Here is a 23170-nt window from a genome sequence, read left to right on the forward strand (position 1 = left end):
TCATCTTGATTGCATTGCACATTATTATAAGTAGGTATGATTTGTTTAATATTATTATTATTATTTTGCATGAATGATACCAGTAATCCAGTTAAAAACTATTCAAGCAACAATATAAAATTGAACAATCTGTCCGTTCAAAATGTTTAAAGACACAAAATCAGTATCTCGACGAGATTTATTCTATGACCGAATTATTCATGTTGAAGAGCAGTACAAAAAAACAAGATTAATGATGTCAGAGATAATGATAGTGATTCTTATTCTTTATTCGCGGCTTAAAGCCAGTTTCATCTTTCGAACCAAGATTTATTTATTGATTTAATTTAATAAATGAAACGATACCAATTTAAATTTCGCACTGTTTATGTATGATGTGCGCATGCCTTAATGCTCTAAGGCGCATGCGCAGGTTTCAATTATTTTATAACTAGTGGTCCGCCCCGGTTTCGCCCGTGGTACGTATTTAGTATCCTATATCCTTCTCCTGGCTCTAAACTACCTCCCTGCCAATTTTCAGCTAAATCGGTTCAGCCGTTCTTGAGTTATAAGTGGAGTAACTAACACGACTTTCTTTTATATAATATATATTGATTTTAATAACATAAATAATTTAACAATTTCAATGATGGACCTCTACGGACCTAACGGTAAAGAATACGATTTTGATAAAATTCGCCAATTTTGATATGGATGGGGTGCTAAAGTGTACCTTTTTTATACCTAAAATTAAAAAAAAATTATTAAAAAAAAAAACTAAACGGGACCTAACGAAAAAATTGTGGGACCTTATAGGACCTAACGGAGACCTATCGATTAAGGTCATTTTTGACCCAAAATTCTATGGATGGGGTGCTAAAGTGCACTTTTTCTATACCTAAAATTTAAAAAATTATTTAAAAAAAAACTAAAGGCGACCTAACGAAAAAATTGTGGGACCTTAAAGGACCTAACGGGGACCTAACGATCAAGGTCATTTTTGACCCAAAATTCCATAGATGGGGTGCTAAGTTTGCACTGGTAACAATGATCTTGTCTTTCCTAACTAAAAAAATATTATAATTTTATACAGAGTATTATAAACAGAATAGATATTTATACATTATAAACTTGTATACATATGTATAATTCAAATATAAAATATTTATTATAATTATAAAAAAATAATCTATGTAACTCGCCACAAATTGATAAATAATTAATTACCTGCGCATAAATGCACATAGCCAATTTGTCTATGGCGGATCAGTAAATGATAAAATGTCGCACTGTTTTGGTATCGTCTCGATTTAGAGGAAATCATTTTTCATAATTTACTCATGACTATTTCGTTTAATATAAATTGTTGCATATATGAGATAAGATACTCTAGAATTCTAACTAGCAGGTATGTAAAAAAATCTAAGTGCTCATACTGTCATTGCTTCAATTTTACGTAAAAATATTAATTTTATAGATTTTACATTAAAAATAACAAATAATGATTGTTATTTTTGCATATCAGAGTTCTATATCAAATTCTTAATCGATGGCTGATGTTTGTCGGTAAATTAATGTATTTCTAATTATTTTCAATCGTTATAAATAGATCTACTATTTTTGCATTTAATCATCATCGTCTTGGTTACAATTAAAATGCAAAATTGTGAATAAATTAGTTAGATTGTGGAGACAATTTGAATGTGAGATTTTATAAATGATTTTGATCGTTTCCTTGTCCCTTTTACATTATTGTACACTTTTTAGACATGAATACTACGGCACCAACTTCGGCGGATGCCTGCCTGAGTATAGTCCACTCGTTGATGTGCCACCGGCAAGGTGGTGAGAGTGAAGGGTTCTCAAAACGCGCCATAGAATCGCTGGTGAAGAAGTTGAAAGAGAAGAGAGATGAACTGGATTCATTAATAACTGCAATTACAACAAATGGTGCACATCCAAGTAAATGTGTTACAATACAACGCACATTAGATGGTCGATTGCAGGTCAGTAAACACTCAATGATAACATTCATGTGACTTTGAGAAGTTATTGTTCAATTTTAGCTACACTATAAGACTTTATTCCTATTAGTGAAAAGACTGCTAGGTTTCAAATCTGACACATATTTAATCATTTTCAATTAGGTTTTTCAATTACTAATGAAAATTTATTAATAACTCAACCCCCGGAATCACAGACACAATAGAAAAACTATTGTGTTGTGGCTTATCGGGCCGCTCAGGGCTTAATGGGTTAATACATAAATACGTAGCATATATTTTTTTTAATAATAATATATTTCTTAGGTTGCTGGTAGAAAAGGTTTTCCACATGTGATCTACGCAAGGATATGGCGCTGGCCCGATCTACACAAAAATGAGTTAAAACATGTGAAATTTTGTCAGTTTGCTTTTGATTTAAAGTGTGACTCAGTTTGCGTGAACCCTTACCACTATGAGAGAGTGGTATCTCCTGGAATAGGTAAGATAATAATATTAGTCATTAGCTTTGATGTTGTAGAATTAATAGTAAAGGGTATTTGTTGAAAATATAATTTGGTATATCATTATATTGATTTTGTGCAGTTTTATATTACTTATTGGATTCATACTGTTAGTACTTTCATTAATCGTATTGTCCATTTAATTTAATATTCTTGCAGTGGATATTTTTAGAATTATTCTTTATTCATGTACCATAAGCAGATTTAAACCTTATCAATACAACTTTTTAATTATTTCATTGTTTGATTATAAATTATTAACTATTGTTTGTACATTATTATCTTAACTTTTTTAGATCTATCCAACCTTACACTTCAATCAGGACCTAGTAGGTTGGTTAAAGATGAATATACAGCAGGCATTGGTGGTAACGGTATGGACATGGATAACGGAGAACTTGTTACTATACAGCATCATGCCACAAGCCCACGACACCCCCACTCGACTATAGCTCATCACCATCAACAGTTTCAACCAACTAATATTATTATTAATCAGGGACAAAGTAAGATATTTTCTTATGTGTGTATAAGCCTAGATTTCCAGTTATTGTGTTTTAAATTGTTATTGGAAAATAAATTGAAATGTACATATGTAATTAACTTCTGCTAAAAGTAACTTTGTGTTTTCTTATCATTAAACATTGTTATAAATCAGTGATATCAATAATTAAAAAATTATTTGTAGTAATTAAACTTTCAATATGTGGAATTTGGAAATCTGTGGCTTGTTTTGTTTACATTTTGTTTTGTTTGTTTTTGCAATTCTTGTCCTCTATGTGCCTTTTTATTTGCGCAGCATTATAATTTTATTTTGCATTTTCGTGTCAATAGCGCCTGATGGCGTTCCCAACATGTTTTCGCCGCACGGACCGCGGCCGCCATTACGTCCCGGCGCGCCCCTTGCCCCGCCACAGATGGGCCATTCACCTGGCAACCAAATGATGAACCATCCTAATAGTCAAATGTCCCAGATGGGACCAGGGACACCGCAAATGGGTAGAACAACACCTCAAATGGGACCAGGTACTCCTCAAATGGGGCCGGGAACTCCGCAAATGGGACCTGGGACACCGCAAATGGGCCCTGGTACTCCGCATGGCCCTGGTACTCCGCAAATGGGGCCAGGAACACCACAGATGGGACCAGGCACGCCACAAATGGGTCCCGGCACGCCACAAATGGGGACAAATGTGCCACAGATGGCTTCACCTAGAATGGCTTCAGCTCCCAACCAAATGTCACCCGGCACTCCCCAAATGCCGAATATAAGTCAAGGAATGTCGATACAGAATTCACAAATGGTGATGGCACAGCAAAGGGCGATCGCGCCGAAGTTAGAACCACCTGATACTATGGACGCGCGTACTATGTGGAGAATGAATCATTGTAAGCTTTTACATTTTTATTTTGCACATATTTTTGACGCTGATCACTTTTGTTTATTATTTTCTTATACAGGACCAATTATTTATGAAATACTTAATTGGGTAATTAAATATTTCAGCGGCTATGCCACTCAGTATGTCGCCAGGTGGCACCACTCCCATAATCGATGGGACAAACAATACTTTCTTTACGTCAGAACAGACAACTACTGACAACACGCAAATGACGCAAACATTGCCAGGTAATTAGATTTTTATGAAGTCTATGTTATTTTCCTTTTGAGTTCTAAATTCCCTTCAAAATCTTAAATGAAGTTTCAACAGTACAACTCTCATTATAGAATATAACACCATATTATATTTGTTTAACATATTTTATTCAAACTACATTTCCACACATTTCATGTCTGTATAAAAATACCATACATTTAAAACACACATTTCACGTTAAATAATAAATTTCAGTGGGCACAGTGCCCGTATCCACGGTAACATCAGTCGCGGTGACAGCAGGTTCACCACCGGAGCCGCAGCAGAACGGCTTCGCGCCGACCAGCCCGCCGCAGCAGAGCCCGCTGCCGCACCGCACGCAGCACCAGCAGGGTAGGTGACGTGACGTGATGTGATGTGACGTGACGTGATATGACGTGACGTGACGTGACGTGATGTGATATGACGAGACGTGACGTGACGTGATATGACGTGACGTGACGTGATGCGACGTATCGCGTACATTCTTATTACATTCAAACTAATATTTAACCCGACCTCGCGTGTAATTTCTTGTAGTATATTTATTTTGTAAGGGCCGATTTTTCAATCCTTGGTTAAAATTTATCCGTCCAATAAAGTATTACACGAACATATTAAAATGTCACATAAAAACTATCAAATACGGACAATTAGAACACATTTTTAAAATGGTAGTTTAATACGTTATTTGATGAATAAGTTTTAACCAAGGATTGAAAAATTAGCCCTAAGTGAAATATTTTCTTTTTATAACAAACTTTTTATCAGACATTATCTATACATACTATAACTATGCCTGTGTGTATGTCCGTGCAGGCACATGGACGGGCAACAACACGCTGACGTATACGCAGAGTCTCGCGCCACCCCCCGCCGCACCGCCTGTCGATGCGCCCGCGCATCACCATCATTATTGTAAGATATATTATTTTTATTAGTAAACTTTTCTAAGTAAAATTAATTTTCCAAGAATTTTTTTGAGAAGTGGTGTTATTTCATTTGTTTCATTGAAACGAATGTTTTTCATTGAACTATATATACTAAAAAATATAAAGAATAGAAAAAATTCGATTACGTGGTGGGATTCGAACCCGCGTATTTCACCATTCCGGAGCTATATAGATTTGAATGACGAGAGAGAATACATGTTTGCATATGCGTTACGAATTTATTGATAAATTTTCAATTATTTACAATTTTAAAACGCCGTCAATAGCAAATATAATAAGCTTTATGATATTATTAATTTACTTTACAGACAACGGCAACCCCGGTGGCTTACTATCGAGTCAACCTGCACCGGAATATTGGTGTTCGGTTGCGTACTTCGAGTTGGACACGCAAGTTGGCGAAACGTTCAAAGTGCCGTCCAGTAGGCCGAATGTTACTGTGAGTTTGTATCTGTTTTTTTATTTATTCTGTGGTATTTTTTTTTGGTTGTGGGTAGATTGGAAAATATAAAAAAAAACTAGTAATCAAGTGCAGCTAAATATTATTCGCAAAGCAGAAAGTTTAGCAGATACCTGCAAATATTTTTAAAATTTTTAAGTATTAAATTTAATTTTTATAATTGAATTTCAAATTCTTAAATATCTACAAGTACATATAATTAAATCCTTTTTTACAGGTTGACGGTTACGTAGATCCGTCTGGTGGAAATAGATTCTGTTTGGGTGCGTTAAGTAATGTCCATAGAACAGAGCAAAGTGAGCGAGCGAGGTAAGTTACTCGTCAAATATGTTGTTTGCATGAGTATTCTTCGCTTTTTTTGTGTTATTCGGTATTTAGCGTGCAATAAAGAACTAATAATGTAATAGTGATATTATTCAATAAAATAATTTTTAAATAAATTCTAAACAATATCTTAGTGTGTCGTGTTCAGAGTAGGTGTCACACCTGAGGTGTGGGTGTGTGAAATTACCTACAAAAAAGTCTGTGATGACACCAGGCTCCTTAACCTTTTTCAGTTCATATGATTAGAAAGATAACATAACCATGGGCGTAGCTAGCCATGGGCTCAAGGTGGGGCAACAATAAAAAATAATATGTAACTAGCAACTGTATGTACCAAGTATGTACCCAAAGTTATATCCAGGTCTTCAAATGCCGGCGGCTGTACCGCCGGCATTTCCGAAGGCATTTGCGAAGGCATTCGCGAAGGCACTCGCGAAGGCAATTGCGAAGGCATTTGCGAAGGCATTCGCGAAGGCATTCGCGAAGGCATTCGCGAAGGCACTCGCGAAGGCATTCGCGAAGGCACTCGCGAAGGCATTCGCGAAGGCATTTGCGATGGCATTCGCGAAGGCATTTGCGAAGGCATTCGCGAAGGCATTTGCGATGGCATTCGCGAAGGCATTTGCATAACTAGCAACTGTATGTACCAAGTATGTACCCAAAGTTATATCCAGGTCTTTAAATGCCGGCGTCTGTACCGCCGGCGTTTCCGAAGGCATTTGCGAAGGCATTCGCGAAGGCATTCGCGAAGGCACTCGCGAAGGCATTTGCGAAGGCATTTGCGAAGGCATTTGCGAAGGCATTCGCGAAGGCATTTGTAAAAAGTAAAAAGTATCAGTGAGTTGTAGAACGTGTAAAACAACAAAAGTGAAATTGGATAAGTTAGTGGGGTAACTAATTGGGGTACTATACTCATTTTTCTTACAGTTCATGTAACATAGAAACCTCAGCTATTTTCTTTTTTCGTGTGTAATTCGTTATTCGAATTATTCTTATTCAAAACACCTTATTGTTCACCTACCACACCACAAAATAGATCCAAAAATCTTCAGCCGTTTGGTCGCTGGGCGTATGACACTTGTTAGGTGTTAGTCAGTCAAAAGAGTACCTACTAGGTACTTACTTCAATTTTTAGATTTGGTTAGGTATCTACCTACCTTCCAGGTTAAAGCTAGAGTGGGGCAAGTGCCCCACCCTGCCCCACCGTGGCTACGCCCATGAACATAACGTGTATTAAAAGTTATAAAAACAATAATCATATCATACAGCGCGTGTGTGTGTGTGAGAAAAATAAACGTAACAAATAATATTCCTACCATTATAAATAGTTTTATCTCAAATACATATCATTCATTTTATTACAATCTATACTAATATTATAAAGTTGAAGAGTTAGTTTGTTTGTTTGAACGCGCTAATCTCAGGAACTACTTACTGGTCCGATTTGAAAAATTCGTTCGGTGTTAGATAGCCCATTTATCGAGGAAGGCTATAGGCTATATTATATTATCACACGAAGATCAACAGGAGCGGAGCAATGCGGGTGAAACCGCGGGGAACAGCTAGTATGTAAATAAATTTCTATGTATTTCAGGCTCCACATCGGCAAAGGCGTGCAGCTGGACCTGCGCGGCGAAGGTGACGTGTGGTTACGCTGTTTATCCGACCATTCTGTGTTCGTGCAGTCGTACTACCTCGACCGGGAGGCGGGCAGAGCCCCCGGGGACGCCGTGCATAAGATATACCCGTCCGCTTGTATCAAGGTGAACACGCATAACGTACACGGTACACGTACACATGCACGTATAGGCATAGTTACACGCCCACGTATACGCATAGTTACACGCCCAGGTATACGCATAGTTACACGCCACGTATACGCATAGTTACACGCCCACGTATACGCATAGTTACACGCCCACGTATACGCATAGTTACACGCCCACGTATACGCATAGTTACACGCCCACGTATACGCATAGTTACACACCCACGCATACATATGCCCACACTGCTCAAACATGCTTATGTAGATACCCAAAAGTTATTCCTCAAAACTGCATCAATTTAACCTCTCATCTATCTACAAAATTAACCCACCGGAAATCTGTGAAGGTCTTTACACAATCAAACACTCATTACTTACTTCATAACATACTGGATTGTATCTGGTATTCTTATAGATGTAAATAATTTATTTTAGTTTATACTATGATCAATATTGAGAGAAGCCTCTGGCTCCTGAGACACAGTTTTAAACTAGTTCGGGAGCCGAAGGATTCATTATTTTGACCTGTATAATTATTATGTCAATAAAGATTTTTTTATTTTTTATTAATTAAGTATACAATCACAGAGTAGATATACATAAAATACACGTACATAAATAATTTAAAGCTGGCTCCCAGACTAGGAAGCCAGTCTTAAATTCTATGTATCATAACACTTAAAAAAAAGACGTGTGTGTACTTATGTACACGCCTTAGAAGTTATACTTCTGTTATGGGTTATTTTTCTTAAGCACACGATGATATGAATTTGGAAAGAAACAACTATGCTATTATAAAGAAATCGTTTTATTTCATTGACGTACACAATCAATGGAAATGTTAACTTAAAGCAAGAACTACATGCACTTATTACAAAAAATTAAGAAACGGTTAGACTTAACCACAGGATAATAATTAAGTGGTAAGTAGTGACTAACTAGCTTATTTTAACAAAACTTATATCTAAGTAATCTTAGCAAATTAATGAGGGCGCCAGGAGGATTTTATTCATAAACGGGATCCTTCCAATCCCTGCCTTTAGTTAGCTCCGGTAGTAATAAACAGTGGTATGGATATCGAATGCGTATAATTTTGATCGTGAGATCGAAGGCGTTTCATATAGGCTACAAACAAAACACAATTTTATTTACTTTTGAGTTTCAATAATCTTAACATTATAGTACTAAAACTACGACTTACCCCTTCTCGCATGAAAATAATAGCACAAACTTAGGATAATAACACTTATATATATTATTATTTCAAACAAATTAAACCAACAACCAGTGTACCGAGATCCACTGCTCAACGGCCACTGACCTTTCAATGACAATCCGATAAGGATTTCCAGACGTTTCTAAAAATATTAAAAATTATAAAAATGCATTGAGGTTTGTGTGGATTTGAACTCACGACCCGCGGATCGATGCTCCACGTTAGTTCCACTGAGCCACTCGTACGATAGCTCAAGTTGTGAAACTGCGTTACAATTATTGTTAGTTTACCAAACATAACATTCCCCCAACCAACACAAGAAATGAGATGTCATAGTCTATGCATCTCATTTCTTTCATGCGTTATGTTCACGCCAGAGTGGCTTTAAATCCTTAGCATGCCAAATACCTATTGACTTACCATGACAATTATTAAGACGATAGATGTTATCTGATAACTTAGCTACTATTATGGCTTTTTCAAATTTAGGTGCTAACTTTGCCATAAATTTATTACTAGCATTAGAAAGCAACTTAGTTCTTTTCCAAACTACATCACCTATGTTAAAATTTGCCCGCCTACGTTTAATATTGTATAATTTTGAACTTTTATAATGCGAGGTCTTAATTTTATGCTCAACATCGCGAAAAAGTTGGCTTCTTCTCTTTAAATCCATCAAATAATCATCGGTCTTAATGACGATAGAGTCAACATCTATTATTTGCGAATCCCTCGAATTTAAGATTTTTGGAGGTACAGCAGTCTCCCTACCAAGAAATAAGTATGATGGTGTAAAACCTGTTGTTTCATGAATCGATGTTCTAATGGCATGACCAAAATTGTGTAAATGTACATCCCATTCATTATGTTTTTTTTTATTAATATATGTTGAGATCATAGTGCCAACAACTCTATTGACGCGTTCTGTTGGGTTACTTTGGGGATGGTAACTGGGCGTATACCAGATACTGGTATTGTATTTTGTCATCAAATCCTTAAATAAATGGGATTCAAATTGTTTCCCATTATCTGAAATAATCGCTTGAGGCACTCCAAACAGTAAAAACTGTTTTTCAATAATGGCACAAATCTTATCGGCTTTTCCCGTTCGTAGGGGAAATAGAAGAACAAATTTACTAAATAAACATGTAATGACAAGTAACATGGTGTTACCGTTTTTACTTTTAGGAAATGGTCCCATGAGATCCAATGAAATCACTTGCCACGGTCTAGTGACTGTTCGATGACTACCCATATGCCCTAAGGGTAATTGTTGCGACACTTTTGCTCTTGCACACACTTCACACTTCCCAACATACACCTTAACATCATTTAATATGTCAGGCCAGTAATAATGTTGTTTTACTCTAAATAAAGTTTTCCGTACTCCCAAATGACCTGCCGTGACATTATCATGGCAACGTTTCAAAACATCACCTCTGAGTGCATGCGGAATGTACAATTTCCAGTCGTTAACTTTATCTGGATATTGCTTCAGATGAATTTTCTTATATAATAACCCATTTCTCACTTGCCAATTAGGAACCTGTCTCCCACTAGTAATTTTTAATACTTTATTTCTATACCATTCGTCCTTATGTTTCTCTAAAATGCTGAAAAAGTTACTTTCTATACAGTCTCCAAGGGCATCAATGGATCGTGATAAAACATCAGGAACAACGTTAGATTTACCGGGCCTATGGATTATATCGAAACTGAACTGCTGTAATTTCATGGCCCATCTCGCAAGTCTACCATGAGGGTCTTTCATTTTATGAAGCATTTTTAGTGCACTGTGATCAGTGACGACTGCGAAATGCGATCCATCTATGTAGGGTCTGAATTTTTCTATAGCATAAACAATGCTCAAAAGTTCTCTTTCTGATGTCGTGTATAATTGTTCTCGCTCATTAAGTTTTCTACTAAGAAACGCTATAGGTTTCTCGACGTTGTCAACCTTTTGACATAGGACTGCTCCTATACCTTTATTTGAAGCGTCGCATTGAATAATGAAAGGTTTATTAAAATCAGGACAGCAAATAACTGGCGTGGTGGTTAAGAGTGTCTTTACCTTAACAAATGCGTTATCTGCCTCATCAGTCCACTTAAATGTTTTTGATTTTCTCCCTTTTGTCAACTGATGGAGGGGTGCTGCTATAAGTGCAAAATTTTTAACAAACCTTCGATACCAACTTGCAATTCCAATAAATCTTTTTAAATCTCTTAAATTTTTAGGTCTTGGGAAATTTATAATAGCTGACACTTTTTCAGGATCAGTACGCAATCCAACTTTATCTACAATGTATCCCAGAAAACGCATACTTGAACGCGCAAATTTGCATTTTTCAATATTTATTGTTAAACCAGCATCTTTTAATATGCTACACACTTGTTTTAGAATGTTCAGGTGTTCCTCTAACGTTTCGGAACAGATAACAATGTCATCCAGATAAGCCCAAACTTTGCCCTCTAAGGCATGAAATAAAATATCCATAAGTCTTTGTTGTGTTTGTGATGCATTTACAAGACCAAAAGGCATTACTTTAAAATGATACAACCCTCGACCAGGCACTGCAAACGCTGTCTTCTCTCTACTACGCTTATCCAGTTCAATTTGCCAAAAAGCCGTTTTAAGATCCAGAGTACTAAGAAATTTTGAGTGTCGCAAGTTGTCTAATATAGAAGCCACTCTAGGCAAGGGGTATGTGTCTCTTTTAGTGACCTTATTCAACTGCCTACTATCTAAACAAAGTCTATTGGAGCCATTTGGTTTTTTAACTAGTACTATTGGAGAACACCAAGGACTGTAAGATGGCTCCACTACATCCATGGCTAACATTTCATCTAGTTCACGTTCAATAATTTTCTTAATAACTGGAGAAAAATTGTATTGCTTTTGGTATATCGGTTTACTATCACCGGTATCTATTGTATGCTTCAGAATCTTTGTTCTACCTAACCCTGACCCAATTTCTTCCTTAATATAATTAATAACCTCATATAAAGACTTTTTTTGGCTTTCATTTAAATTTTCTTCACTTATAATTGCTGGTTCTTCATCTGATACCGTATTAATATGTAGCCCTTCTTTTATATCATAACTTTTAAATGTAAACCCTATATCAAATAATTCAAAGAAGTCCTTGCCTAAAATCAGGTCTTGAGACAAATTAGGCATTACCAATATCGACATGACGTGAAATTTATTATTAAATTTAATGGGTACATCAACAATTTCAGAAAGAGTGTGATTAGTTCCATCTGCAGTAGAAATTTATTTTTTTATTTTATTTTATTTATTTAGGTTATCCAACATCAGTCACAACAATAATTAGAGCTAGGGTACATAATATAACAAAAAAAAGACAATTGTGACAAACATTTACAGGATAACACAACATGATTAATGAGTCAAGTCACTATGTGGTATACAAAGCAAAAAAAAAATAAATAAACAAAAAGTAAACAAAATCAAGATAATTCCTTTAAATACTTGCGGATTTTATTACAGCTGTCGTGAAAAATATCAATAAAATTGGCATGCTCGTTGACCAACTTACTTAATCTACAAATGGGTGAATTTCGGCCAAATACGGTCCTACGCAGAGGAGGAGCCAAAGGTGTAATTTTATTACGCGGGTACCTAGTAGGAACTCTGAGATTAAATTTATTTAATAGTTGTGGACAATCAATTTTATTCTGGAAAATTTTGGTGACAAAAATAATATCCGAAAATATAAAACGGTTTTCCAGAGATATAATGTGAAAATGCGACAAACGCCTCTGGTAAGAGGTGAGCCTTTTGTGAGATAACCTGCTAGAGAAACTCAGGTGCCATAAGAATTTCTTTTGTATACGTTCAAGTCTTAAAATGTGAGTCGCGTAATGTGGTCTCCAGACAACCGAACAGTATTCAAGAATGCTACGTACGAGACTGTTGTATAACATAATCTTAGTTTTGATGTTATGAAATCCTTTAGAGTTTCTCACAATAAAACCTAACATCTTTGAAGCACGATTCGTAACATATTCAAGGTGATTATTAAAAGTTAGCTTGGTATCAAATAGCACTCCCAAGTCTTTAGTGATAGAATTCTCCTGGATTACCTTATTGTTTATCTGATATTTAAAAGGAATAATTTTAGATTTTCTAACAAAGCGGATAAAAAAGCATTTTTCAGTGTTCAATTCCATACCATTGCTACAGCACCATAAGGCTAGCTTATCAAGGTCTTGTTGTAGTTTCAAAGCATCCTCAAAGCAATTAATAACTCTACAGAACTTTAGATCATCAGCATACATGAAACAACGAGAATTTTTTAATATTTCTGGAATGTCATTAACGAAGAAGTTAAAAAGAACAGGACCAAGGTGCGAACCTTGAGGAACTCCCGAGGTAACATTGTGTGGCGAAGCATCAAACCCGTTAATAGCAACAAAGAATGTACGATCGCTTAGGTAGGAATTTATCCACTTCAAAAACAACGGTGAGAGTCCATATCCACATAATTTTTGCAGCAAGATGTGATGTGGAACCCTGTCAAAAGCTTTGCTAAAGTCAGCGTAAATAGTGTCAATTTGTTTATTCGAATCCAGCTCGTGGGTAATGGTTTCGGTAAACTCTGTCAAGTTGGTCATAGTAGATCTATGCTGAACAAAACCATGTTGATGAAAAGAGAGAAATTGTTTGAAATGGTTAGTGAGAGATGGACAAATGAACGACTCAAATATCTTGGCAAAGGTGGAAAGAATTGATATGGGCCTATAATTATTTATTAGTTCTTTTGGACCAGACTTATGTATAGGTATGACCTTAGCCAGTTTCCAGACTGTAGGGAAGAAACCAGAACTCAATGAACAGTTAAAGATTTTTAAAAGAGGCTGAACCAGATTTTCTGCGCAAGCAACAATGAACTTTGGATGTATGCCATCCGGTCCAGCGCCCTTATAAACATCGATAGCCTTGAGTTTTTTTAAAAGAGGCCCATACTCAATATGCGGTAACGTCAGGAGAAGGTCGTTATTATCGGAAATTATAGTTGATGGCTGCTGTTCTTCAGGATTGGGACCCCTCTTCGAATACACAGATCCAAAATAATTGGAGAAAAGCTCGCATACTCGAACACTATCCGAGGAGGTTTCATCACCTAGAGACATAGTAGGTGGGTATGCCCCATTACCACCTCGTTTGGACTTAATATATGACCAAAAGTACTTGGGGTTAGAATGAATTTTATCTTCCACAGACCTAATATATAGATTATAGCAGTTATTTGCAGTTTTAGAACACCTAGTGCTTATTATATGCAGTTCAATTTTATCTCTAGGATTGTTGTACTTCCTATAACGCTGTCTTAGTTTAAACTTCTCCTTCAACATTTTTTTAAGATTATTATTGAACCAAGGAGGATATTTATTATTTTTGGGCTTAATTTTAGGCACATATTTATGAATAGTATTCCTAATCTTAGCATATAAAATATCTAACATTGAGTCTACGCTATCAAGGTCGCAAAACAGTTCATTCCAATTACAATTGCTAAGATCGTTGTTAATAGACTCGTAATCTGCTTTAAAGAAATTGAATTTACAAGCTAACCTATTATAAGGGAGTTTCGCTTCAATTTTATTAGTTATTACTATATCAAGAGGAGGATGATACTTATCAAGGTTACACAGTGGAGACACAGACTCAACGACACTGCAAAGGGGCACGTTATTAGAGATTACTAAATCCAAAATTCTATTTGTTGAGTTAAGGACATTGTTGTGCTGCTTTAAATGGTTTAGAAATAAGAAGTCGACTAAAATTTGACAATGGTTGGGAGCAATGTATTCATTCGTTCCAACTAAGTCCCATTTAATATGACCCAGATTAAAGTCTCCAAGTATTAAGTGACCATACGACAATTCAAGTAACCTATTACAATTATCTAAGAAATGCTCTAGTTTCGAACGATCCACCGGAGGAGGTAAATAGACGGCACATATTGCAATATGACGAACAGATTGTGACAAAGGCCAGTCCAGTATAACCCAGAGATCTTCAAGCTGAGTTTCCCATTCAGGCTTACGTCTCGATGTAAATTTTGAGGAAACAGCAATAAGTACCCCACCTCCATCCTTTTTTGATGAGAAACTGGAATCGCACCTATCCCTTCGATATACAATATAACGGTCGTCAAAAAGCTCACTACTTTTGATATTATCATTTAACCAGGTCTCTGTAAGTATAATTAAGTCATAATTAGAGCATGCCAATTGTCTGAAAAATTCGTGGGTTTTAGTTCGTAAGCCCCTAGTATTTTGATAATACAGATTTAGCGTACCAAATTTAAATGAAAACAATCCACATACTTCAATCAAAAAAGAAAAGAAAGAAAAATATATATATTCGTTCTTAGTCTAACTTATCTAAAACATTAAAGTTCTGGACTAGAATATATGGGGCTTCCTCATTCTTCCTCATAAAAATACGTCCACCCCGTATCCAGACAAACTTGTATCCCTTTTCTCTGGCTCTTAGACGAGCTGCTGCGTGTAGTCCTTTATAGAATGGTGATAAATGTTCACTAACGTATATAGTTGATGGATTTCCTGAAACCCCAATAAGGCCGCTGTTTATTCTATTTTTATCATGCTTTTTATTATAATTTTGAACCGCAGCTATGACTTGATCACGAAGTCTTGTAGATGACAATTGTACAATAACAGATCTAGGACGGGGACTAGTCTTGTTAATCTTTGAGATACGGGTACAATGAATTATGCTTTGATCTTCTAAGGGGCAGCCAACAACATTACCAAGGTTTTTAATAATATGCAATAAGTTCTCATTCTTATTTTCGGGTATACATTGTATCTCTATGTTATTCTGACGAAGCTGTTGTTCTATTTGGTTACAACGATGCTCAAGACTAGAAACTGTATGTACCAAGCCATCATTTTCTTTCTCAAGAGCGGAAATTTTTAATTGAGACGCGTCATAATTCTTCTTAATGTCTTCGTATTGATCACTAATAAACATCATAGAATTCTTAAGAGCCGTAATTTCATCCTTTAGAGGTTTTAATTCATTATTAATTGCGTTCACAATGTTATCATTCATTTTTGCGAACAAATTATTTAAGGTATCCTTTAAAACCTCCTGTACGACATCCTTAACGTCTTCGCGTGTAATAGTGGGAGACACATTAACCATCGGGGGAGAGTTGACAGCCTGTCTTTTATTGCCTCTGATGGTTGAAACGTTACGTAGGGGGGTATTATCATTATTTGATCCTCTTGGAATTGCCCGCACACAGTCGGGACAGCTCCAAACGGAGCGCATTTCAGGACTAAGCGAGGCTTCATCAAGACCCATACATGCAAAATGATAATTTTTGTCACATTTCACACAAATAATGTAAGCATCTTTATTTTTTTGATGCGGCGTACAGCATCCCCAAATATTATTATTACTCATTTTTGTATTGATTTTATAGCCACTATTAGTATGCAACAATATTTAAGCAACAATAAATATGATACGTGTCTTCGATAAAGATGTCTATGACGCTGTCGAAAAGGCTTGTATCTGTTCCGTCGTTGATTGTTTATAAAGTAACTTGACAGATTCAAACAGCGTTGGGACAGGTGACATTTAACAGAAACAGATTTGAGTTCTAAACATCCTTCAATAATAAATTCATACCAGTATAGGGCTTCGGTACACTGATGATAAAACTTGAATTCCTTGGCTCAGCATGCAGGTGAAGATATCGCCAAAATTTAGAACTGCCCGCAGTTGGTTTTCGGTAAAATGTGTCTTCGAAATGTTTAAACACTTTTTGTCGAGTTGTGCGACGTTCTGATTTGAAGATTATTATAGGAAAGTATCAATTCCTCAACACCAAACAAACTCCAACAAACAGCAAGTCAAACGAAGGTAAAAAAACAATTTTTAAGGTAATTAAGTACAGAGCGTGGTGAACTTGACAGACGTGATTTTTTGAATAAGAAATGTAAACGGGTTCTCGTTTCTGCGTCTTCAAGTTTATAACCTTTATATATTCTATAAACCTTAAGTTACCCACGGATCTAGTAGCTCCCGAGTCCAATAAGCCATTGACTCTTCTACCAAGGATGTCAATACATACGTATGACCTATTATCACACTCCTTCCGAAAGGTGAGAGGAGAAATTACTTCTTGTGACATGAAGAGCCGAACGTAATTTAACCAGTTCTGCCACTCAATACTATCTCGACCACGGGGAAAGGTTAGTTGGCAGTGTCTTGCCCTTCCCCTTTCTCGTTTCCCATACAATTACATTCTTTAGATGTAATGCCAAATCGACCACATCTATAACAAAAAAGTCGTTGCTTGGGTGCTGCACAAGATCGAAATAAGTGTCCAGATTCACGACAATTCCAACATCTTTGTTTATTGCTGTATGTCTTTGGAATTGAAGCTTTTACTTCATGTATCTCATGATTATTTTCAATACTAGACTTATAGGCTAAATCCGGTTCCATAGATTTATTAGAAGATTTAGGTTCTTTGAAGTTATCACAATTAATTTTGGTTCTTTCCAAAATTCTCAAAACATTAACCAAATCGGAAATAGAAGAAAATACGTCCCTACATACTGCTCTTTGATAGTACGGTTGAAGATTTTTTATAATTATCATAATTTTCTCCATTTCCGAAATTTTGTTTGGAAGTCTATTAAATAAATTTTGCATGACAGATACATAAATAACCACAGATTCATGAGAACCCTGTGTTCTAGATTTTGCTTCAGTAAGCAATTCTTCTTGATAGTACGGCGACTGAAAATTACGTTTTAATAAGATGACTAGTTCATTCCAGTTTTCTATATATTCTCTATTAGCGCGAAACCAAATTAAAGCATCTCCCTTAAAAAAATCAATAGCGTGTCTCCAAAGATCTTCATCCGTTGCATTTCTAGCGTATTTCAATTCATTCACTCGCTCAATAAAAGCGTTAACACTAATACTAGTGTCGCCAGAGAACTGAACACCCCATTGGCTAATAGGCACCAACTTGTGTCTTAATATTTGAGTCACTTGAGCATCATTTACTGACGTCGAGTTAAAAACGTTCGCCGGTAATTTATCATGAAAATATTGAATGCCTAAATCATCATGAGCAAAGCTAACTCGCTTCTGTTCTAAATCTACTTTCGAAGTGCATTCTTTGTCTAAGTACTTTTCGTAGGGGACTTTAGATGTCGATGGCCCAATGACGTCAACATCCAATTCATTAAGTATCTTATGACTATCTTCACCCAATGATTTTTGTAGAATTTCTTTCATTTCCTTAGTAATTTTATCATCATCCTCCATATCATCCTTAGCCTCTAAATCACTAAGTAATATAACAGCCTTATCCGACAAAGCTTTGTGCTTCTCCTTATCTAATGTTTCAGCTGCTTCAATGAATTTTAACCTATTCATCACATGAAATAAACGAGAGACTAAACGTTTATAAAGCTGCTTATCGGGTTTTTCCTTTAATTCGGACACGTAACGTAAAATGCAATCTAATTTATCTGAGCATATATCTAATTCCTTACTAGGATTTTCACTACATTGGCTGGGTGCTTTTAATTCATATGTAACCAGTTTTAAATTTTCAACATGTAACATTTTTTTTAAAACAAGTTTTAATGCTGAGGCTAAGCCCCCTGGATGCACGTATCCACGGCACGCGAGTTCAAACTCCACCTCATCCTTCAACAAATACTGTGGATCCATAATTAAACGGTAGGTATACTATAAGAATTTATAAGAATTTATGCGCTTGTAAAAACCGTGCAAGAAAGGATAAGTTGTCATATCCTCAATTAAATATGTATAAAAAATCACAATCCAAGAAACACTTTAATCTTATATTCTAGCATTCCACAAAATATACATATAACAACAAATCCACAAGACTAATAAAATACAAATATTATGTAGAAGTATTAAAGCAACTTAAGTACATGAATTCCTAAAAACAATGTATTTAAACAAGCTACAATGCTGAATTAAAACTAAAAGAATTAATAAGAATAAAGCAGGCTATCTATTATGATACTTAAGTACTATTAACTCGCTAGCGAATGATACAAATTCATTTATCTCGGTGTAGGTAATTAAAAATATCAAGCATATGTTTTTGTTAAATTAGAATAATTAGAGTATAAATAAAATAATCCCATTGTTTTAACGTTGGGCGCCATTTTGTTATGGGTTATTTTTCTTAAGCACACGATGATATGAATTTGGAAAGAAACAACTATGCTATTATAAAGAAATCGTTTTATTTCATTGACGTACACAATCAATGGAAATGTTAACTTAAAGCAAGAACTACATGCACTTATTACAAAAAATTAAGAAACGGTTAGACTTAACCACAGGATAATAATTAAGTGGTAAGTAGTGACTAACTAGCTTATTTTAACAAAACTTATATCTAAGTAATCTTAGCAAATTAATGAGGGCGCCAGGAGGATTTTATTCATAAACGGGATCCTTCCAATCCCTGCCTTTAGTTAGCTCCGGTAGTAATAAACAGTGGTATGGATATCGAATGCGTATAATTTTGATCGTGAGATCGAAGGCGTTTCATATAGGCTACAAACAAAACACAATTTTATTTACTTTTGAGTTTCAATAATCTTAACATTATAGTACTAAAACTACGACTTACCCCTTCTCGCATGAAAATAATAGCACAAACTTAGGATAATAACACTTATATATATTATTATTTCAAACAAATTAAACCAACAACCAGTGTACCGAGATCCACTGCTCAACGGCCACTGACCTTTCAATGACAATCCGATAAGGATTTCCAGACGTTTCTAAAAATATTAAAAATTATAAAAATGCATTGAGGTTTGTGTGGATTTGAACTCACGACCCGCGGATCGATGCTCCACGTTAGTTCCACTGAGCCACTCGTACGATAGCTCAAGTTGTGAAACTGCGTTACAATTATTGTTAGTTTACCAAACATAACACTTCTTTGGCATATGGAAAAAAAATACTAGAATATACAACTTGAACATAGTTATCAATTTTCATACCACCTAGAACTAACTTCATGCTGTTAAATTTAGGTGTCGGTGTGCGCGGGCATCGTAAAAATTCACTCCCATCATTTTTCTCCATCGCGTCAAAAGAAGTATAACTTCAATAAAAATTATAATATATTGTGTTTAGGTGTTCGACCTGCGACAGTGCCACCGCCAAATGCAGACGCAGGCCGCGACCGCGCAGGCGGCCGCCGCGGCGCAGGCTGCCGCTGTGGCGGGACACATACAGCCCGCGCACCCCGGGATGAACAAGTGTGAGTTGTGATACACGTGATTCAACCATTGAGATATACATATGGAGACGACACCGCCTACATCACTTATGTTCCGCTCACCATAAGCCATATGGCTTAACTGCACGCTCATTTTTTATTTGTTTTAAAGTGAAACGCATCAAATATACCTTCGTGTGTGTTACAATATTGCACAAATAATACGTATGCTCGGCACACGCGCTCTTTTTTGATTTGCCACCATAAAAAAAAAAAACTACTATTCCAAATATGATTGGCTTGATTATTATATTCAATAATTTACGTTCTATCGACGTCATCTTCGTCATCGTTTTGGTAATCAATGTCAGCACCACTTTGTCGTCTATACTATAAACAACTATTATTATAGTTGCTATTAGTGTGAGGCAGCTATAACAGCAATCCGTCTGAAAAACACACACTGACTAGTAAAAAGCGATGTTCTGTCAATTTTAACGCATTTATGTGGTTTTTAAGCACAAACATTTTCCAACAATCCGCAATTTTAAATTAAGTCGCGGGGAAAAAAGCAAGTTAGCGAAATCGGTTGCTTGCATCGCGAAATTTTGTCACATCAAAATTGATAAATCCGTCATAATAGACGGGTTTTTTTATTTCCATTCCTGCTCTTTTACTTCATCATAAGTCAGAATCATCAGCATAGTGCTAGCATCTCAACACAATTGAACTGCATTACAAATAATATAATTATATTTTTTATTTATTTGCAGGTCTGTCAGCAGCGGCGGGTATAGGTGTGGACGATCTGCGAAGGTTGTGTATCGTACGGCTGTCGTTTGTTAAGGGCTGGGGGCCGGACTACCCCCGGAGTTCTATTAAGGAGACACCTTGCTGGGTTGAGGTGCATTTACATAGGTAAGTGGTTTTGATAATAAATAGTAGCATAATAATAATATTCTTAAATTAAACAAAGTCTCTTGCAACATTGTTAATCATTTATTGCTTAACTAATGTTTACCATGAATACGAACGAGACTTTATTATACGGGTATTTGTAATAAGTACAAGGGAGGTTTTAATCGCTTTTCGCCATATTTATAAGTTTGTTTGGTAAAATTGTCGACAAATTGTAAACGCCCCTTTCCTTTTAAGTTTTAGTGACTAGATTGTGTGACTAATCGCAAAGAATAGATAGTTAATTAAACATGTCTGTTTTGAATACATTGAATATTATTGTATGTGTATTTCAGACCACTCCAACTATTATTTATTGATTTTTTTGTAAATAATTAATTGATTAAGTAAATATAATATATTCCAGAGCGCTGCAGTTATTAGATGAGGTGTTGCACACGATGCCCATCGACGGGCCGCGGACGAACATCGAGTAGGAGTTGATCGGCTTCTTTTGAGGCCTTCGAGCGACCACGCGCCACTCATCGCTCACGTGTCGCTAAATGCAGTTATAGTGTCGTTTATGTGTCGTTAAAGTGTTTGTGGTGGGTCTCGTGGTACAGGGGTTAGAACTCTGATTGGTAAATGGGAGGGGTTTTATTGTCTCATTACATAATTAATGCTTGGAAAGAATGGATTTAAGAGAGGAGTTTTGGAGTTCGTATACGAATCGATAGTTTGTTGTTTCATAACATTATTTATAATTGGAAACAGTCTATTTAAAAGCTTATTATTTGTACTTTCTACATGTTCTAGAACTGCAAACTATTAAATTTAAGAGGCAACAATATGTGATTCCCCTGTACCACAAGATCAACACAGAAATGACGACATCTCACTCAATAATTGCGAAATAAATCAAGCTAACAACGTGATGTACGCATTTTTAACAAGAAGATAATTACAATTACAAAAGTGTAGTGTCGAAATAAGTGAGTGGCGAAACAATTGTGGTAATAGACTTAAATGTGCACGTTTGTTTGGTGCGTCGGTTGGTGTATAGTGACTGGTTTAGTGCAGAACTTAGTGTTTTTGTTGCCATATAGAAAAAAAGTTAAAAAATTGTATTTTTATTTCGTTTTAGGTCTTCCGGAATCTAAATTATGTTCGTCTTCCTTTGCTAAATTGTTGATTATGTTAAATGGTCTGCCCAAGGTATAGTTGTAATGTTGGAACAAATGTTGCACATTAAAACGCATCGCTCGCGTTTTAATAAAAAAGGTGAACTAAAAGTATGTCTTGTGTATTGTGTAAGATAGGACAATATAGTAGTTATTACATAGATGTATTTAACAGTATTTCTTCTGAACAAACTAAAGAACATTCAAAGGGATCTCAGTATAATATTTTTCACAAAACAAATGGATTACTATTAATTGTAAGATAGTTTTATGTAACGAACTGTCCATTTTTGCTCAAATGTGGAGGGCTTCGGAATTCGGGAGCGTATTTTTATTGTACAAATACCATGGCATATAAAATGGTACCCATACAGGTAAATAATTAATTTAAAAATACGATCAAAACTGAACAAGTTTCTAATACTGTATTTTCACTTTTTCAGTCATTGCTATAAATAAGAAATAACTTCTCTTTTATTTAATTAATTCTGAATATATTTGTTTTCACAAGTCAAGAAGTGAGTGCCAAATAATTTGCCGCGTACTATAAAATTTCGCTCTTTTGATGAAGGCTCCTGGACTAAGTTCGGGTTTTGTAAAGATACGAATTTAATTATAGTATTTCAATTTGACTTTGGTATCTACTGTTGTATTTTAAATGTACAGAAATATATGTAGCCATTTACTATAGTTTATGAGAGCAATGTAAAATAAATGCACTGTTTTTGTTCATAGTGTATCAAACTATATGTATCTCTTTCTATCGTTAAGATATTCAATTTATTAGAGCAGGAAAGAATAATTTGTAAAATCAGTTATATTTAAAACATGAAAATACAAACTCTTTTTTGACTTGATTTTAAGACCATATTATTATGTAGATTAGGTTCAAATCTTAGATTCGAATTACAGAACGCTTCGAATCTAAGATGTTAAAATAGCT

General features: G+C 35.5%; 1 protein-coding gene across 1 annotated transcript; it reads left to right on the forward strand.

Moving 5' to 3' along the window:
• The first annotated feature begins 1261 nt into the window (after positions 1–1261).
• On the forward strand, positions 1262–21672 carry LOC123700691 (mothers against decapentaplegic homolog 4). Its single transcript, XM_045647980.1, has 14 exons — positions 1262–1387; positions 1747–1985; positions 2289–2463; positions 2782–2991; positions 3320–3874; positions 3993–4115; positions 4339–4476; positions 4942–5040; positions 5384–5514; positions 5753–5844; positions 7454–7622; positions 20065–20191; positions 20923–21067; positions 21474–21672. Exons 2-14 carry the CDS (start codon positions 1749–1751, stop codon positions 21541–21543), a joined length of 2271 nt encoding a protein of 756 aa, XP_045503936.1. The 5' UTR covers positions 1262–1387; positions 1747–1748; the 3' UTR covers positions 21544–21672.
• Positions 21673–23170: the final 1498 nt, after the last annotated feature.

Source organism: Colias croceus, chromosome 20 (genome assembly GCF_905220415.1).
Source record: "Colias croceus chromosome 20, ilColCroc2.1".
In the NCBI taxonomy this organism is placed as follows: Eukaryota; Metazoa; Arthropoda; class Insecta; order Lepidoptera; family Pieridae; genus Colias; species Colias croceus.

Excerpts from the sequence above, each read along its gene's own strand:
- LOC123700691 (XM_045647980.1), top strand. The coding sequence starts at position 1,749 with ATGAATACTACGGCACCAACTTCGGCGGATGCCTGCCTGAGTATAGTC. Across the intron at positions 2,992-3,319 it reads TATTATTAATCAGGGACAAA|CGCCTGATGGCGTTCCCAAC; the intron begins GTAAGATATTTT and ends TCGTGTCAATAG. Across the intron at positions 3,875-3,992 it reads TATGTGGAGAATGAATCATT|CGGCTATGCCACTCAGTATG; the intron begins GTAAGCTTTTAC and ends TAAATATTTCAG.